Genomic DNA, 14,430 nt, shown 5'->3' on the forward strand with positions numbered 1-14,430 from the left:
GTCTGAAATTGTCATCGTAGGTGCATGTCCACTGTGAGAGACATAATCTAAAAAAAATATCCAGAAATCACAATATATGATTTTTTAACTATTTATTTGTATGATACAGCTGCAAATAAGTATTTGAACACCTGAGAAAATCAATGTTAATATTTGGTACAGTAGCCTTTGTTTGCAATTACAGAGGTCAAACGTTTCCTGTAGTTTTTCACCAGGTTTGTACACACTGCAGGAGGGATTTTGGCCCACTCCTCCACACAGATCTTCTCTAGATCAGTCAGGTTTCTGGGCTGTCGCTGAGAAACACGGAGTTTGAGCTCCCTCCAAAGATTCTCTATTGGGTTTAGGTCTGGAGACTGGCTAGGCCACGCCAGAACCTTGATATGCTTCTTACAGAGCCACTCCTTGGTTATCCTGGCTGTAGCATTAGAAAAAAACAGCAGTAGCATTAGAAAATACAAGACTGTGTATTTTGGCCCACTCCTCCACACAGATCTTCTGTAGATCAGTCAGGTTTCTGGGCTGTCGCTGAGAAACACGGAGTTTGAGCTCCCTCCAAAGATTCTCTATTGGGTTTAGGTCTGGAGACTGGCTAGGCCACGCCAGAACCTTGATATGCTTCTTACAGAGCCACTCCTTGGTTATCCTGGCTGTGTGCTTCGGGTCATTGTCATGTTGGAAGACCCAGCCTCGACCCATCTTCAATGCTCTAACTGAGGGAAGGAGGTTGTTCCCCAAAATCTCGCAATACATGGCCCCGGTCATCCTCTCCTTAATACAGTGCAGTCGCCCTGTTAGTGGAATTATGACCAAAAAATTCTATTTTGGTCTCATCTGACCACATGCCTTTCTCCCATGACTCCTCTGGATCATCCAAATGGTCATTGGCAAACTTAAGACGGGCCTTGACATGTGCTGGTTTAAGCAGGGGAACCTTCCGTGCCATGCATGATTTCAAACCATGACGTCTTGGTGTATTACCAACAGTAACCTTGGAAACGGTGGTCCCAGCTCTTTTCAGGTCATTGACCAGCTCCTCCCGTGTAGTTCTGGGCTGATTTCTCACCTTTCTTAGGATCATTGAGGCCCCACGAGGTGAGATCTTGCATGGAGCCCCAGTCCGAGGGAGATTGACAGTCATGTTTAGCTTCTTCCATTTTCTAATGATTGCTCCAACAGTGGACCTTTTTTCACCAAGCTGCTTGGCAATTTCCCCGTAGCCCTTTCCAGCCTTGTGGAGGTGTACAATTTTGTCTCTAGTGTCTTTGGACAGCTCTTTGGTCTTGGCCATGTTAGTAGTTGGATTCTTACTGATTGTATGGGGTGGACAGGTGTCTTTATGCAGCTAACGACCTCAAACAGGGGCATCTAATTTAGGATAATAAATGGAGTGGAGGTAGACATTTTAAAGGCAGACTAACAGGTCTTTGAGGGTCAGAATTCTAGCTGATAGACAGGTGTTCAAATACTTATTTGCAGCTGTATCATACAAATAAATAGTTAAAAAATCATATATTGTGATTTCTGGATTTTTTTTTTAGATTATGTCTCTCACAGTGGACATGCACCTACAATGACAATTTCAGACCCCTTCATGAATTCTAAGTGGGAGAACTTGCAAAATAGCAGGGTGTTCAAATACTTATTTTCCTCACTGTATCTATTTACATAGTGTAGGTAAGCAAACTTCATTCATTCTTGTGTACCTTGTTTACTGGTACCTATAAAATAAAAATAAAAGAAAATAATTTCACTCTTTTCTTGTTATTATTTGTGTAAAGTCACTTAAATTATTCAAACTGTAAAGATAAAAAGATAGTATTTTCTGTATTGGTGTTTGACGCTAGTGTTTTCACTCTGTGTGTTCTGAGTGACAGTGTGTGTTAGCTCGATAAGGATTATTCATAGTGTTTGGCTGCACTGAGCCAAACACTGAGACGTGAGAAGAGTTGTGTTGCTTGGAATGAGTTTTGCAGGTGATGTGAACTGTTTTGCTCAGGTGACTGTTGGTAATGCAGACTGTGGTTAGTGTTTTGCACATGTGGTTTCAGTTGTGACCAGTATCATTTAGCAATTTCATCCTTTTTCCACTCTTCACTTTTTACTCTTCTTCCCTCTCCTTTCATATTTCATTGTTGGGATGGTGATCCTTACACTACTCTGGTATAAACTTTGCTCTTTCATCTCTTGGAATCAGCCATAAAATATGCCTTCAAACACACTACTTTCCTTATGACATTAAGTAATTAAAAGCCCAGAGCATAACACTATTTGAGAAACTCCAAGCTGTCTTAAATGTTGCATTAAGAACACTTTTAGTTTTTCTCTTCTTGTTGATTTTCCCTTGTTTGACATTTATATTCAGTAAAGATAATGCTAAGTTGATAGCTCAGTGTTTTAGGGGTTTTTTGCTGTCAAAGTACAACAGAGTTGTTATTCAATCTGTGAGATTATAAAGAAGTCATATGTACAACATGAAAAAGATAACGTAGCTCTGTCAGTGGTTTTGAAAATAAAAGGAAAAAGAATTCAGATAAAGAAAAAAATAAAACCATCTGCTGACAGAGAGATGCAAATTAATGAGGTGCTTTGTATTACAGAAAGATACTGTTGATGTCTAAAAAACAGCAGTAGCATTAGAAAATACAAGACTGTGTATGTCTGAGAGGCTAATTAATCTTGTGCTGGCAGTATTATAAGCTGTGGATGGATCTTATAGTTTCCAGCCAGCCATCTGACCTTCCAGGAGCAGCACAGAGTGAAAAACATTCTTTATATTCAATACTTGTTATTCTATATCTATATTCTCATTTTGTTGTGGTCATGTTTTTTTTTGTTTGTGTGTTGTGAATGCTGGCCTATAAAACTGTGGCCTGGCTCTGCCCTCCTACGTACCTCCGCTCATGTTTCATTTTCCTTCAGTACTCCATCTGGGTTTGCGGTATATTCTTGGGTTTTCTCCGGCCAAATATTTGGCGGTCCAATCAGCGAACAGAGGGAGTGGCTGAGAGCGATGACGTTGAGAGATGCGAGCGAAGCCATTCGGTCCGTTGTGGCAACGCTGCCGAATATCCAGAAGTTAAAGCCTGAGCAAGAACAATATTTGCTGAGTTGGGTTGGTGACCATGATTATGTTGCCCTCCTCCCCACGGGGTTCGGGAAAAGTTTGATTTTCCAGCTCACTCCGTTAGTGGTGAAGGAGTTGGCTGAGGCTAACGCTAGCAATGCTAATGCTAAATATAAGCTGATAGTTGTTGTCGGTCTCCACTCTTGTTGCACATGCGCATGACATACGTCATGACCAAACGTTAGCGATTGGTTATGGCAGATCCAGAGTGGCTCTGGGCAGATACAATAGTTTTAAACTTCAACAGAGTACCGCCTTCAAGGAAGTTAACACTTGTCAGTGGAGAGTAGCTGGACTATCTGTACACATGAAATGTATGAGAGTCTGGTAGGATAAGGCTAATAAAACTGATCCCAAGTCTCAATTTTAAGACTAAGAATTTTCTTCGCTTTGAGGTTATCTAATGACTCTCAGATGAACAAAAACAACAACAAAACGGACTCAGTCTTCATGGTGCAAATGTCAGAAGGCTATTCAAAGTTGTAATGTAATTCTACACTAAATATGCACTCTATACTGCCCTCAGATGCTGTCATAAAGAATATATAACCCCCCAAAAAAGCAGTTGCTTGAAAATAAAGAGCATCATTTCTGATGAATGCTGCTGTTTCTCAGGTTTTTCTGATTGCATATAGCTCAAGTGTAATAACAGAGGTTGGTTCAAATTTCAATTTTCAAGAATAAACCTCCGCCAGACTGAAAATAAGTGTTAGTCACTGCTTGAGTAAATGGAGGAACCAGCTAGCCTGAAGAAGAGTCACTGCTATGTTTAACACACACACACACACACACACACACACACACACACACACACACACTTTCAGCCTAGGACCCCTTACAAGATAGAGAATATACTAGGGTGGGGGAAAAATCGATACAGCATAGTATCGCGATATTTTCCATGGCAATACTGTTTCGATACACAGACGCTAAGTATCGATCTGTTATTATATACAGCATGTGTTGGTCAGTTTGTCTGCTTGACACTCCTATTTTGCAGAAATAAAATTGAAGTGAGATGAACAAACAACAACAACAAAAATTAGCTTGCCTGTTTGAGCATGTGCCCATGTACAAAGGCTCAGTCCTTACCACAGCGGCCGTGAGTTCTATTCTGACCTGTGGCCCATTCCTGTCTTAAGCTGTCAATAAAGGCCTGAAAATTCCCCAAAAATAATCTTTAAAACAGAAAGTGATCTATGAACTATTTTAGATTAAAAAATTAAAATATTCGTTGAACTATGAAGCCTTTTGTAATAAAAAAAAAGAAAGAAAAAGGCCTAAAATGCCACAAAATGCCTGCACCTTAGAGGATTTTCATCATCTTTTATATCACGTACAACACACACACCATGCCAAGTGAAGTGTGCAGAATGGAGGATGAGAACATAAAGTCATTATAAAGCAGCCGTCCAAACGTCAGCCAAGGAATGGGCCTTGACACTTGAATATGAACTTAGTCTGACTCCACATTAGCTGCACACATGCATTAATATTCCTATAACTTACACTGCATGAATATTTGTATTGAGGCTGTGAAAGAGTGATAGAAAACCTCCCATTATGGTGAAACATGCGGGTGCTAATAGTCTTTTTTCTTATTACCCTTCAGCAGGATGCAGCTCTCTTTGCTCATTAACCAGGCAACCGGTTGAATTTCACAGTTCACTGCACTGGCAGTGGCTTCCTCTAAGGAGGCAGTTTGAGCTCACAGGGCCAATTTGTGTGCTTTAATGCTTTTAACCTTCGTTTATAAAAAACAAAAAAAACACAAGCAAAGGAACCCATTGTCACTGTGATTAGTTAGTAAAGAGGTGGTCTATTGTTGCTGGTGCACATACACACAAATGGGGTTGTATTTTGGCTGATCACAGATACAAGACCCCTGAAAATGCTGCACTTAATTATGTCACAACTCTGTTTTATTGACTACATCTATTCAGTTGTTTGTGTTTATGTCTGGTTATATATTTAAGACAATAATCATGGGTAATACAGACTAAACAAGGATTCACTATTGAGACAAAATACCTAAAATAATACAAAAAAGTAAAGACATTTTCACATCTTATTTGCTCAACGGGTCTTCGATGTAGCTTTAGTTTGAGAAGTACTACAATCTAATGCACCTACTACAATCTAATGCACTGTATTCTCTCTCTTCCATGTAGCTCCATGTAACCATCAGCAAGACGTCTGTGAAGGTGGTGTTAGATTGTTCTGTGGTCGGGGAGAAATCCGTCAGTGCTGCTGGCAACATTACCACCGATGGAGTAGAGATCCTCGGAAGGATGGTTCGTTCCAGAGGCAGACGCGACAACTCTGCTCCCGTCAGTATAAATTATTATCTTCATCATTGTTAAGTGCACTCTGAAGAGATGGTGATTGCATACCTGTATGTTTAGGGTTCCCAATGGTCATGGAAATTTGATGGGTGTCCTCGATACAGGAAGAAAAAGAATGTTATCAGGGCAGTAGAATATGGGGGATGGTCGGCATAATCGAGTTAGAGCTACATGCATTTTCATATATTCCTTGAAAAAAATGCTTGTGTTCAGTATTTCTTCCACAGCATATCTGTATGGTGTAAACCACAGCTAAAGAGAGAACAAATCAAATTCTGCTTAAATCAAATCTGGCTGTTATACAAGTGTCCCTTGTGGGCAAGGTGTGTGTGTGTGTGTGTGTGTGTGTGTGTGTGTGTGTGTGTGTGTGTGTGTGTGTGTGTGTGTGTGTGTGTGTGTGTGTGTGTGTGTGTGTGTGTGTGTGTGTGTGTGTGTCAACCATTGTGGATTATAAAATGGCAACCATTATGTATATACATTTTAGTGAGTCACAGGGGGAGTTAATTTTATTTATTGCAAGTAGCAATGTAAAAAGTGCTTTCTTTAGCTGTGCTCTACCCATAACACGAGCAGTCAAAAAAACTTTTGGCACATGTAGGCAAGGGAGAAGGTAAGATATTATCCTGGGCTTCTGGGAATTCTGAGCACTGCTATTATTAAATGTATACTCCTTAGCTGCTCCAAAAAAAAATGATCAGCTGGAAAATTCTGCGTGAAGAAGTTTTAATGAAGGAAAATATTAAATTTTCTTCACCCGATTGTCCCTTACTAGCCAGTAATGGTTATTGATTCAAAAACATGTTGTGTATGTCATGTTTGGAAAGAAAGACATTGCAGAAAGTAATCTGTTATAAAATTAAACCATAATGGTAGCTATACCTGGCGTCAGTTTATTCAATTTTACTGTGTGTACTCAGTTGTCCAGAAGTGAAGTCTACTTTGCTTTAGGGTCCACAGCAAGCAAAATTTCTTGTTATCTGGAGACTCTTAAGTTGGGAATGGTGTGCCCGTTCATAATGACAGCTGAGCCTGTGGATTTTCAGGTGATGAAGTGAATTAGAGGATTACAAAAGTGACAGTACATCAGCATGAATAAATTAAATCATATAATGACAATCGTGACGCTTTTTTCAAGATTTCAATTAGCCAGCACAGCTATTCTATGAATCTGGGTCAAAGCCCCATACTTCTGGACTTCTGCACCTTTTTTAACTAAGGCCAACAGGGCCAAAACCAGGTACAATGTGTCCATACAGAATACTTCTCTAGAAATAAAGTAATGAAGATTATAATTGTGTAACTGAAACAGTAGCAGAGAAAAAAACGGCCAGCAGTTATCGCCCAGCTTTCCACAAGCCGACAGAATCTCATCCAAGTCTGCAATCGTGTGTTCGTGTCTGTATGTATTTAACTTCCTAGATAAAACAGTTTCACAGTCATTAAGTCTGTGGGAGTTTTCCATAGTTTACAGTTTTTTTCAACTGCTTACACACAAAATCTTTTCATGTCACACGATTTTTTAAACCTCTCACTCAAAGTGCAAAATTACACAGCAAATCTCCAAAACCATAAGCTATTTCTCAGCCTTTCACTCAGTTTTCAATTGCATAAAACACTTTTTTCAAAACACTACACACAATTCTCTACCTAAGACACAAAAATCTAACAAGAAGTGACTTGCTTTCCTTTTCTAAACACAACCAATCAAAATGCTACACTTATTTACCAGGGCCCACACACACTTCTCACATGTGCAAACACATTATGTCATAACTGAACACTAACCAATCACTGCTTTAGTATAGGCCTATATAGAGGTCAAAGGTCAGATTACCTGTTTTGAACAATGGATGCCAACAACAGACAGAGAGCAAGGGGAGCAGGAGGGACAGACAATGAGGAGGAGGAGGAGGAGGAGGAGGAGGAAGAGGAAGATGGAGGAGGATCAACCATGGATTGACCATGAGAAAAGCCCATCTTGAGTAGCTTTTCAATGGCATCCATACTGCATGCAACTATCTATAATGACTATTTCAGAATTACAAATCAATCAGACTTTGTTTGTGCATACAATCCCCCCCCCCTCACGACACACAAACACACACACACACACACACACACACACACACACACATTCTTTATTCTAAAAATGATACCTTTGGTTTACATATGTTTGTAATTTTGGTTTCTTGTTTCATGCTACTGTATACAACACTGTGCTACTCTTACAAACGTGATGTTTTGTCCAATAAATATTTTCTGTTTTACTGTAACATTGCATTGTTGTTTACAGTGCACTTTTCAACCACTCTCAGCAGATTATTTTCACTCTAGAACATTGTAAATGTAGATATAGGCCTATGAAAGACAAAAGAGCTTTAGATTTGGAACAGTGTGTACATGGTATATCCAAAAATTTACTATTATGAAAAAGGTGTTTGCCGTTTGATGCAAATGCTTCATTCTGAGATGTGTTTATGGTATTTTGAATGCAGTGTTTCATTTTGAAGGAGATGTGAGGCATTTTGCATTTTGTGTGTGCAGTTTTGGGAATTATGTGTAGAGTTTTGAAAAAAGGAGACACTTTTCAGCTGGTCATTAGAGCTTGTAAGCAGCCAAACAGTCTCTGTGTTCTTGTTTCTTATCGACACAAAAACACCATAAAATCACATCATTACAAAATACCACGGTTTACATTCCATTTGTAACGTCTCTTTTATACTTCTGCATTTTGAAATGTGTCAACTGATAAAATTGTTATTGCAGTATTAATGGAATTGGTTTGTGTGTGTGTGTGTGTGTGTAACTGTACTAATGCATCTGTGTGTGTGTGTGTGTGTGTGTGTGTGTGTGTGTGTGTGTGTGTTTTTACAGTTCCAGCTCCAGATGTTTGACATCATCTGCAGTACATCCTGGGCCAGCAGAGATAAGTGTTGTGAACTACCAGCATTGGTAAGAAACTTAACACATCTACTGCATATCCTCTTAAGAGTCACTGTATCGTGGACGGCACACCTTGTGGCTGTGGCGTCGCTGTAACCTCCACTCATAAATGTTTTTATAACTTTAAAGCATTACATCTTCAAAATATACAGCCATGCGACACACCAATTGAAAGCTCAGTCTCTCATGATTCAGTTAAGCCCACACACAAAGCATAAGATGATTTATAGCAGTTATACAACTGCTACAAAGTTATAGAAAATAAAACAATACGGCGTAAGCTGCGCAGCTAGTGTCTAGTGCATCCTTACCTGTTTCCTTGTCCCTTTAGCCACTGCGGGGATTTTTTGCCCAAAACTTTTTAGGAATATCCAAGCCATCATATCCAAAACGAGCTGTTCGCCTCACAATCTTGACGTTTCTGGCCGAATCACAACGGAAAATCGCTAAACAGTTTTTCATTTCCACGCTTGTATCGCTTCTCTCCTGAGGGTCCTACCAACTTGATGTGGGCGTCACTGTATTCTCTGAGTTCTCAGGTTTCCATAGATACCTGGTATAAGCCAATTGGTGCAGGTTTGCCTGTGATATATCAATGGAAAGCTGAAGACTCCTCTGCCACGATGTGAGCCCCACGAGGAAACGATCGGCATTTGCTCGGACCAGTTAGATTTGAATACTATAAGACCCGTCTACATTTTTAGCCAATGAGCAAACAAGTCGATAGATACCAAATTTGCCACTGAAATTTTAACCCTGTAATGGCTGGAGCTGTGTCAAAGCAAAAACAGGGTCTCCTATAAGCATATCACACCCTGTGCAGTTTATAATGACTTATTTCTATATATTTATGTATATAGTTATTTCAATTATGTGTATGATTGATGTGGGTGTGTTTGTGTATTTGAGAAGTGTTTTATTTTGTCCTTTATTGGCTTTTTTTTTTGCACTTTTTAAATGGAAATCAGAAAAACGCACAGACATATGTAGAAAATAATTCATATAAAATCCATTTTTGAGTCTTTTGGCTTCTGAATTTTTTATGTAGCAAGCTGAGACATGTTGCTATGACCTTGTAGGCCTATAATCACCCTGACACTTGTAACAAAAACTTGAGAGTGTTTCCTTTCCAATGATATCAGCACATCCCTGAGTGTCAAAGTATATGGGAGCTGTACCACTTTTAATTTGGGTATGACATTTAGACCAAAAAGCTTGAAAATTCAAGCGTTTCTTAAGAAGATATACACTCTCACACACATATGCTCACACACTTTATCACATCGTTTTACTCTTCTTTCCCAGTGTACAGTAGTTTAGCGCGCTGTATATTACAGCCTTAGATAATTAGAGTGATAATTGTGGGTACAATCATATTGAGTTATGATGAAACCAGAATGAAAGCCAAATTACTTGGAATCATTGGCTGTCATTAGCACTGGCAAAAGAAATGCTGCCGCTAATAGTGTCTGTGGTCAGGTGCGTAATTATTTTTATGTGATAGAAATGCACCTAATGACCAATGTTGTCTTTCTCACACATATATACAAGTCTGAGCGTGCCTGTATAAGGGCACCAATTATTAATTAACACCCCTGGCATGAAACATACGCACGCAACAAACAGATACACTGAGTTACCAGTTAATTATGTACACCTCTGCAATCTGATAGAATCTATTCACGCAATGTTTTTGAGACACTTTTGTTGCCATTCAGAAAGGTCAGAAAAGTTTTGATTCAATTTAGTGGTAATTTTTCGGCTGTAGTTAGTGGTGGTATTGGATTGCATTACTGACTTTCACATTTTTTTGTCCACCCTATGTACAGTACATGCAGGGCCACAGCATATTAGAAACACCCCCAGTATAATACAATCTTATGAACTCTGTGTAATTCTAACTTTCAACTTCAGTTTTTATTTTGATCATATACTTTATCAGTAGTCAGAGGAACCAAGCAAACATTGATTTGCTTTGTACTGCAAGTACAAGCTCAGACAGTTGAGAGTCAAAGACCTGATCCAGAGACCTGAGACAAGCTGGCAAGCGATGAGCATGTTTTACCATCGTTATCTTGTTTGCTGGCAAGCTCGCAGTGTACATAGGTTCAGTTTTAAATGATGATGCTCACATCTTGCCTGAATACAGACCAAGTGCACTGTACACTCAATGTATGTTTGTTTTCAGAGAGTTGAGGAGCAGTGCCCCTCCATGCCTCATGCCTGTACCTGTTCCCAGGACAGCAAAGGACCTCCAGGACCTTCCGGACCCCCTGTAAGAGCCCACTCATTTATTAATTCTGTCATTTATTCTTTCATTTAATTACTTATTCAGACTCTTGTGCTCAATCCAGTATGAAGACCATCTTTTTCAGTCTTTCCACAGACCTGTGTGGAACTCTTTATAGCTATAATGTATTGAGGTATTTATGGTATAAATACCTCAATACATTAACAGACTTTCTCGTTCGGAGAATGAATACATCCGTTATTCACTTTGAGTATCTAGACTCTCAGTAAAAAGGTTGTATTTATTCCAGAATTTCTGAGTCAAACAGCCACTCTGACAGCTTAGTAAAAAGTTCATTTCTTGTTGTGGAATTTACAATTGAATGTGACAGAAAGAATCAATGTAATCCAGCTCGGTCAATTCTTCTTCCCTCAAGGGGGAATTTGAAGTAATATGATCTGCAAATATACCATAAAAACACAATTTATTCACACAATCTATAAAATACCACAGAGACACATTATATAAAAAATTCCAAGTGCATTTATTAGTGTATACTCAATTTATTTATTTATTATCCGTACACAGTCTCTTGGCCACTGAGTTTTTAATGTTTTAATGAAACCTGTGAAATGTAGACTTACAAATCCTTGGGTGTTTTCATTGTGGTGGCGGTATAATAGAGAGAAGCTGTATTCCTCTCACGCAGTAGCAGGTAAAACCTGATAGAGGCTCAGAGCAAGTAAATGACCTCATTTACAGCCTGAGACGTTTGTCCATATTCTCTCTTCTTTTTTCTTTCCCTTTATCTCCCACTCTGCATTTTCCATTCCTTTCTTTCTTCTTTCCCCATACCACAATATCTCGTTCGGTTTCTCTCATTTTCTCTCCCTTCTTGAAATTCTCTCTCTTTGTCTCTGTCTCTACCCTTGGGTAGTGAGGGCATGAGAGGGGCGTGGATCAACACCAGTATAGTTTGAGAAAGTAATTATATGGCGATTCCATTTATCACAGCCGATTACAATCCCCCCAATTTTCATCCCTGTCCGACGAGCCAGATCCACTTACTCTTCTGTAGGGTTATGTCCACAGGCCACAGCCCTCCCCTCGAGTTTTCTACGTCTCTTTGTTTATGTCTCTGTTCCTCGTTAATCTTTTAATGTTTTTCATCGATATACCAGAAACATACTGTATACTACAGGCAAATGTCAGCTAAGCCATGAAAAATGTAGCACCAAAACTTCTCTAATTTCTAATGCAAGATAAGTTGCTAGTTGGTACAAGAATTTCATTTAAACTGCCGGTAGTTGAGCTTAATTTGAAGACATTGTCATGAAATTTAATCTCATGCTCTTATCTTTTGACTTGTTACCAAGAAGAAAACAAATTTAAAGGACAATTCCGGCGCAAAACGAACCTAGGGGTTATTAACAGATGTGTACCCACTCAGTCGCTCTCTGGGACATGTTTTCATGCTAATCGAATGTGTTTGTAGCTTGAAAGATGCTAGCGCGGACCGCTGATTAGCTTACAACGCTAGTATTCGGGGCACAGGGAAAGTAAAAACAAATCGCTATTTTGTACCATTAAAAAGGCTCAAAATATCACCAAACTTCAACGGTAGCATAATGAGGGTCCCTAAATGTTAACCAAAGCATTGAGAACTTTGTAAGTGTAAAGACAGTTTATTGAAAAGATAGATTATAAAGACACTCGCGTTCATGTTTACATGCCGCCGCCGTCTTGAAAACCAGTCATGATTTGCTCAATATATCTGAAATAATCTCTCTCCCTCATTATGCTACCGTTGAAGTTTGGTGATATTTTGAGCCTTTTTAGTGGTATAAATAGCGATTTGTTTTTACTTTCCCAGTGCCCCGAATACTAGCGTTGTAAGCTAATCAGCGGTCTGCGCTAGCTTCTTTCAAGCTACAAACACATTTGATTAGCATGAAAACATGTCCCAGAGAGCGACTGAGTGGGTACACATCTGTTAATAACCCCTAGGTTCGTTTTGCGCCGGAATTGTCCTTTAAGACTTAAAAAATTAAAGACTAGATTTTTTTCATATTCCTCTACTCTCTATACTGTGCATTGCTTCTGTCACCTTCATCTCTTTTCTCTCTCTCTCAATCATTCTCTCTCCAAACCAGAGCAATAGCAGTACTGTAAAGCTTTCACCTCTTCATTGTCTTTCTGTTTCTTCTTTTCTCTGTTTTCTCCTTTACCTCGACTTCATTCACACGCCTGAGGCTCTTTTCTCTTTTTTTATTATCACTATGCCTCTCTCTTTGTACCTGTGTCTGTCTCTCTGTCTTGTTCTCTCGCTGGCATTGAATAGGCTTCTTAAATCACATTTTAACTGCAGCATATGTGCGTAGATGAATGGTTTAATAGCGAAATCATAGCCACTTTTGTGCTCAAACTGCATAATATACTGTACAGTAGTCACTGGGGTTTTGAGGAAGGATGAAAAGGAAGTATTGGTTGTTAACACAATACCTGTATTGTATCCCCTGTGGAAGACAAGTTTCCTTCAGACAGCAAAACTTTCAAAATCAACAGATTGAGACTTTCAGTGTAAACATTTTTTGTTGTGCTGCTGAGACTTTGCTCACTCTTATGAGCCAAGGAGTGTAAAGAAAGCCAAATAAACCTGGATATATGGGGATATCTGATGCAGTGTCTAAACACACAGAATACAGCAATGAAAAGACAACTGGAAGGTGAATGAACTGGAGAGCAAAGAATTATTAAAAAGGATTAAGAAACTATAGTTGCCATCTGACCATAGAGATTAATGGAGCTCAAACAGTCGTGTTAAAGGTGCCTGTTTTGTTCAGAAATTCTTGGTACTGAATAGAATATATGCACTCTTGTCTATAGTATATCTACACAGACTATATTTTGGCAAGAAATCTGCTCTACACTTAGCATCGCCATCCAAAACACTGTTTTTCCTTCCGGAGAGTAATTTTCTGTGTTTGTGTTCACTGTCAGATGCATGTCTTTTTTCTGTCTCACACAGCAGCAGGCCTCTTCAGTTTTGTAAATCTTTGAATCATGTTTGAAATAATATTGATTGCCCCAACTGAATTGCAATCTGTGTCGCCTGATTTGGCTCTGACTCAGCTCAATACCGAACATCACTCAGCAATCAATCTGATATTAAGGAAAACAAGACTTGCACTGCCTGCTATCTCCTTTTGTCAAGATCGTTGTTTAAAAATGTAAATTTGCCTTTGGCATCAAATTGCTCATTTAAAAGATAATAGCGGTGTACTTTTTTTTCTATCACCATTGCTGTTAAGGCCCATGAAAAATCCAAACAAAATGATTTGTATTGCTGCTGTTGAAAGCTAATTTCAGTTTCTCTGCAGGTTTGCCCGACCTCCAACAAGTCATGGGCTCACATTGTTTGTAAAAATCCATTAAAAAACATCTTGCAGAGACAAATTGCTAAATTGACGAACACAATCAATCATTTTGAATAACACATGTATTCATTTCTTAACATGAACTTACAATTGCACAATTGTTGCATTTCATTCAAAAGTACTGTTAGTTCCAGGGTGCGATTTGTGAAAAAAATTTTTTTTGTGCACAACAAAACAAAACATGCAAGAATCAAATCCCCCTTTCAGAACCATGGATAGTGCCCCTTGGCCAGCCATGCCAAAAGACTTATTTATGAACTTCAATATAATAATCTCGAAATAAAATCGCTCAACGTGGTGTCAACATAAAACACAGCGCTTCCAAGCCGGAGAGCAGAGTTCACTTCG

General features: G+C 39.0%; 1 protein-coding gene across 2 annotated transcripts in view; it reads left to right on the forward strand.

Annotated features, from left to right (window-relative positions):
- col14a1a (collagen, type XIV, alpha 1a) overlaps nucleotides 1-14,430 on the forward strand; it is a 146,116-nt gene that overhangs the window by 99,693 nt on the left and 31,993 nt on the right. For both annotated transcript variants that reach the window (XM_036006281.1, XM_031298735.2), the window contains exons 34-36: nucleotides 5,299-5,457; nucleotides 8,347-8,424; nucleotides 10,604-10,690. In XM_036006281.1, coding sequence (XP_035862174.1) covers nucleotides 5,299-5,457; nucleotides 8,347-8,424; nucleotides 10,604-10,690 — 324 coding nt within the window. The remainder of the gene's footprint in view (nucleotides 1-5,298; nucleotides 5,458-8,346; nucleotides 8,425-10,603; nucleotides 10,691-14,430) is intronic.

Source organism: Sander lucioperca, chromosome 10 (assembly GCF_008315115.2).
Source record: "Sander lucioperca isolate FBNREF2018 chromosome 10, SLUC_FBN_1.2, whole genome shotgun sequence".
NCBI classification, from domain to species: domain Eukaryota; kingdom Metazoa; phylum Chordata; class Actinopteri; order Perciformes; family Percidae; genus Sander; species Sander lucioperca.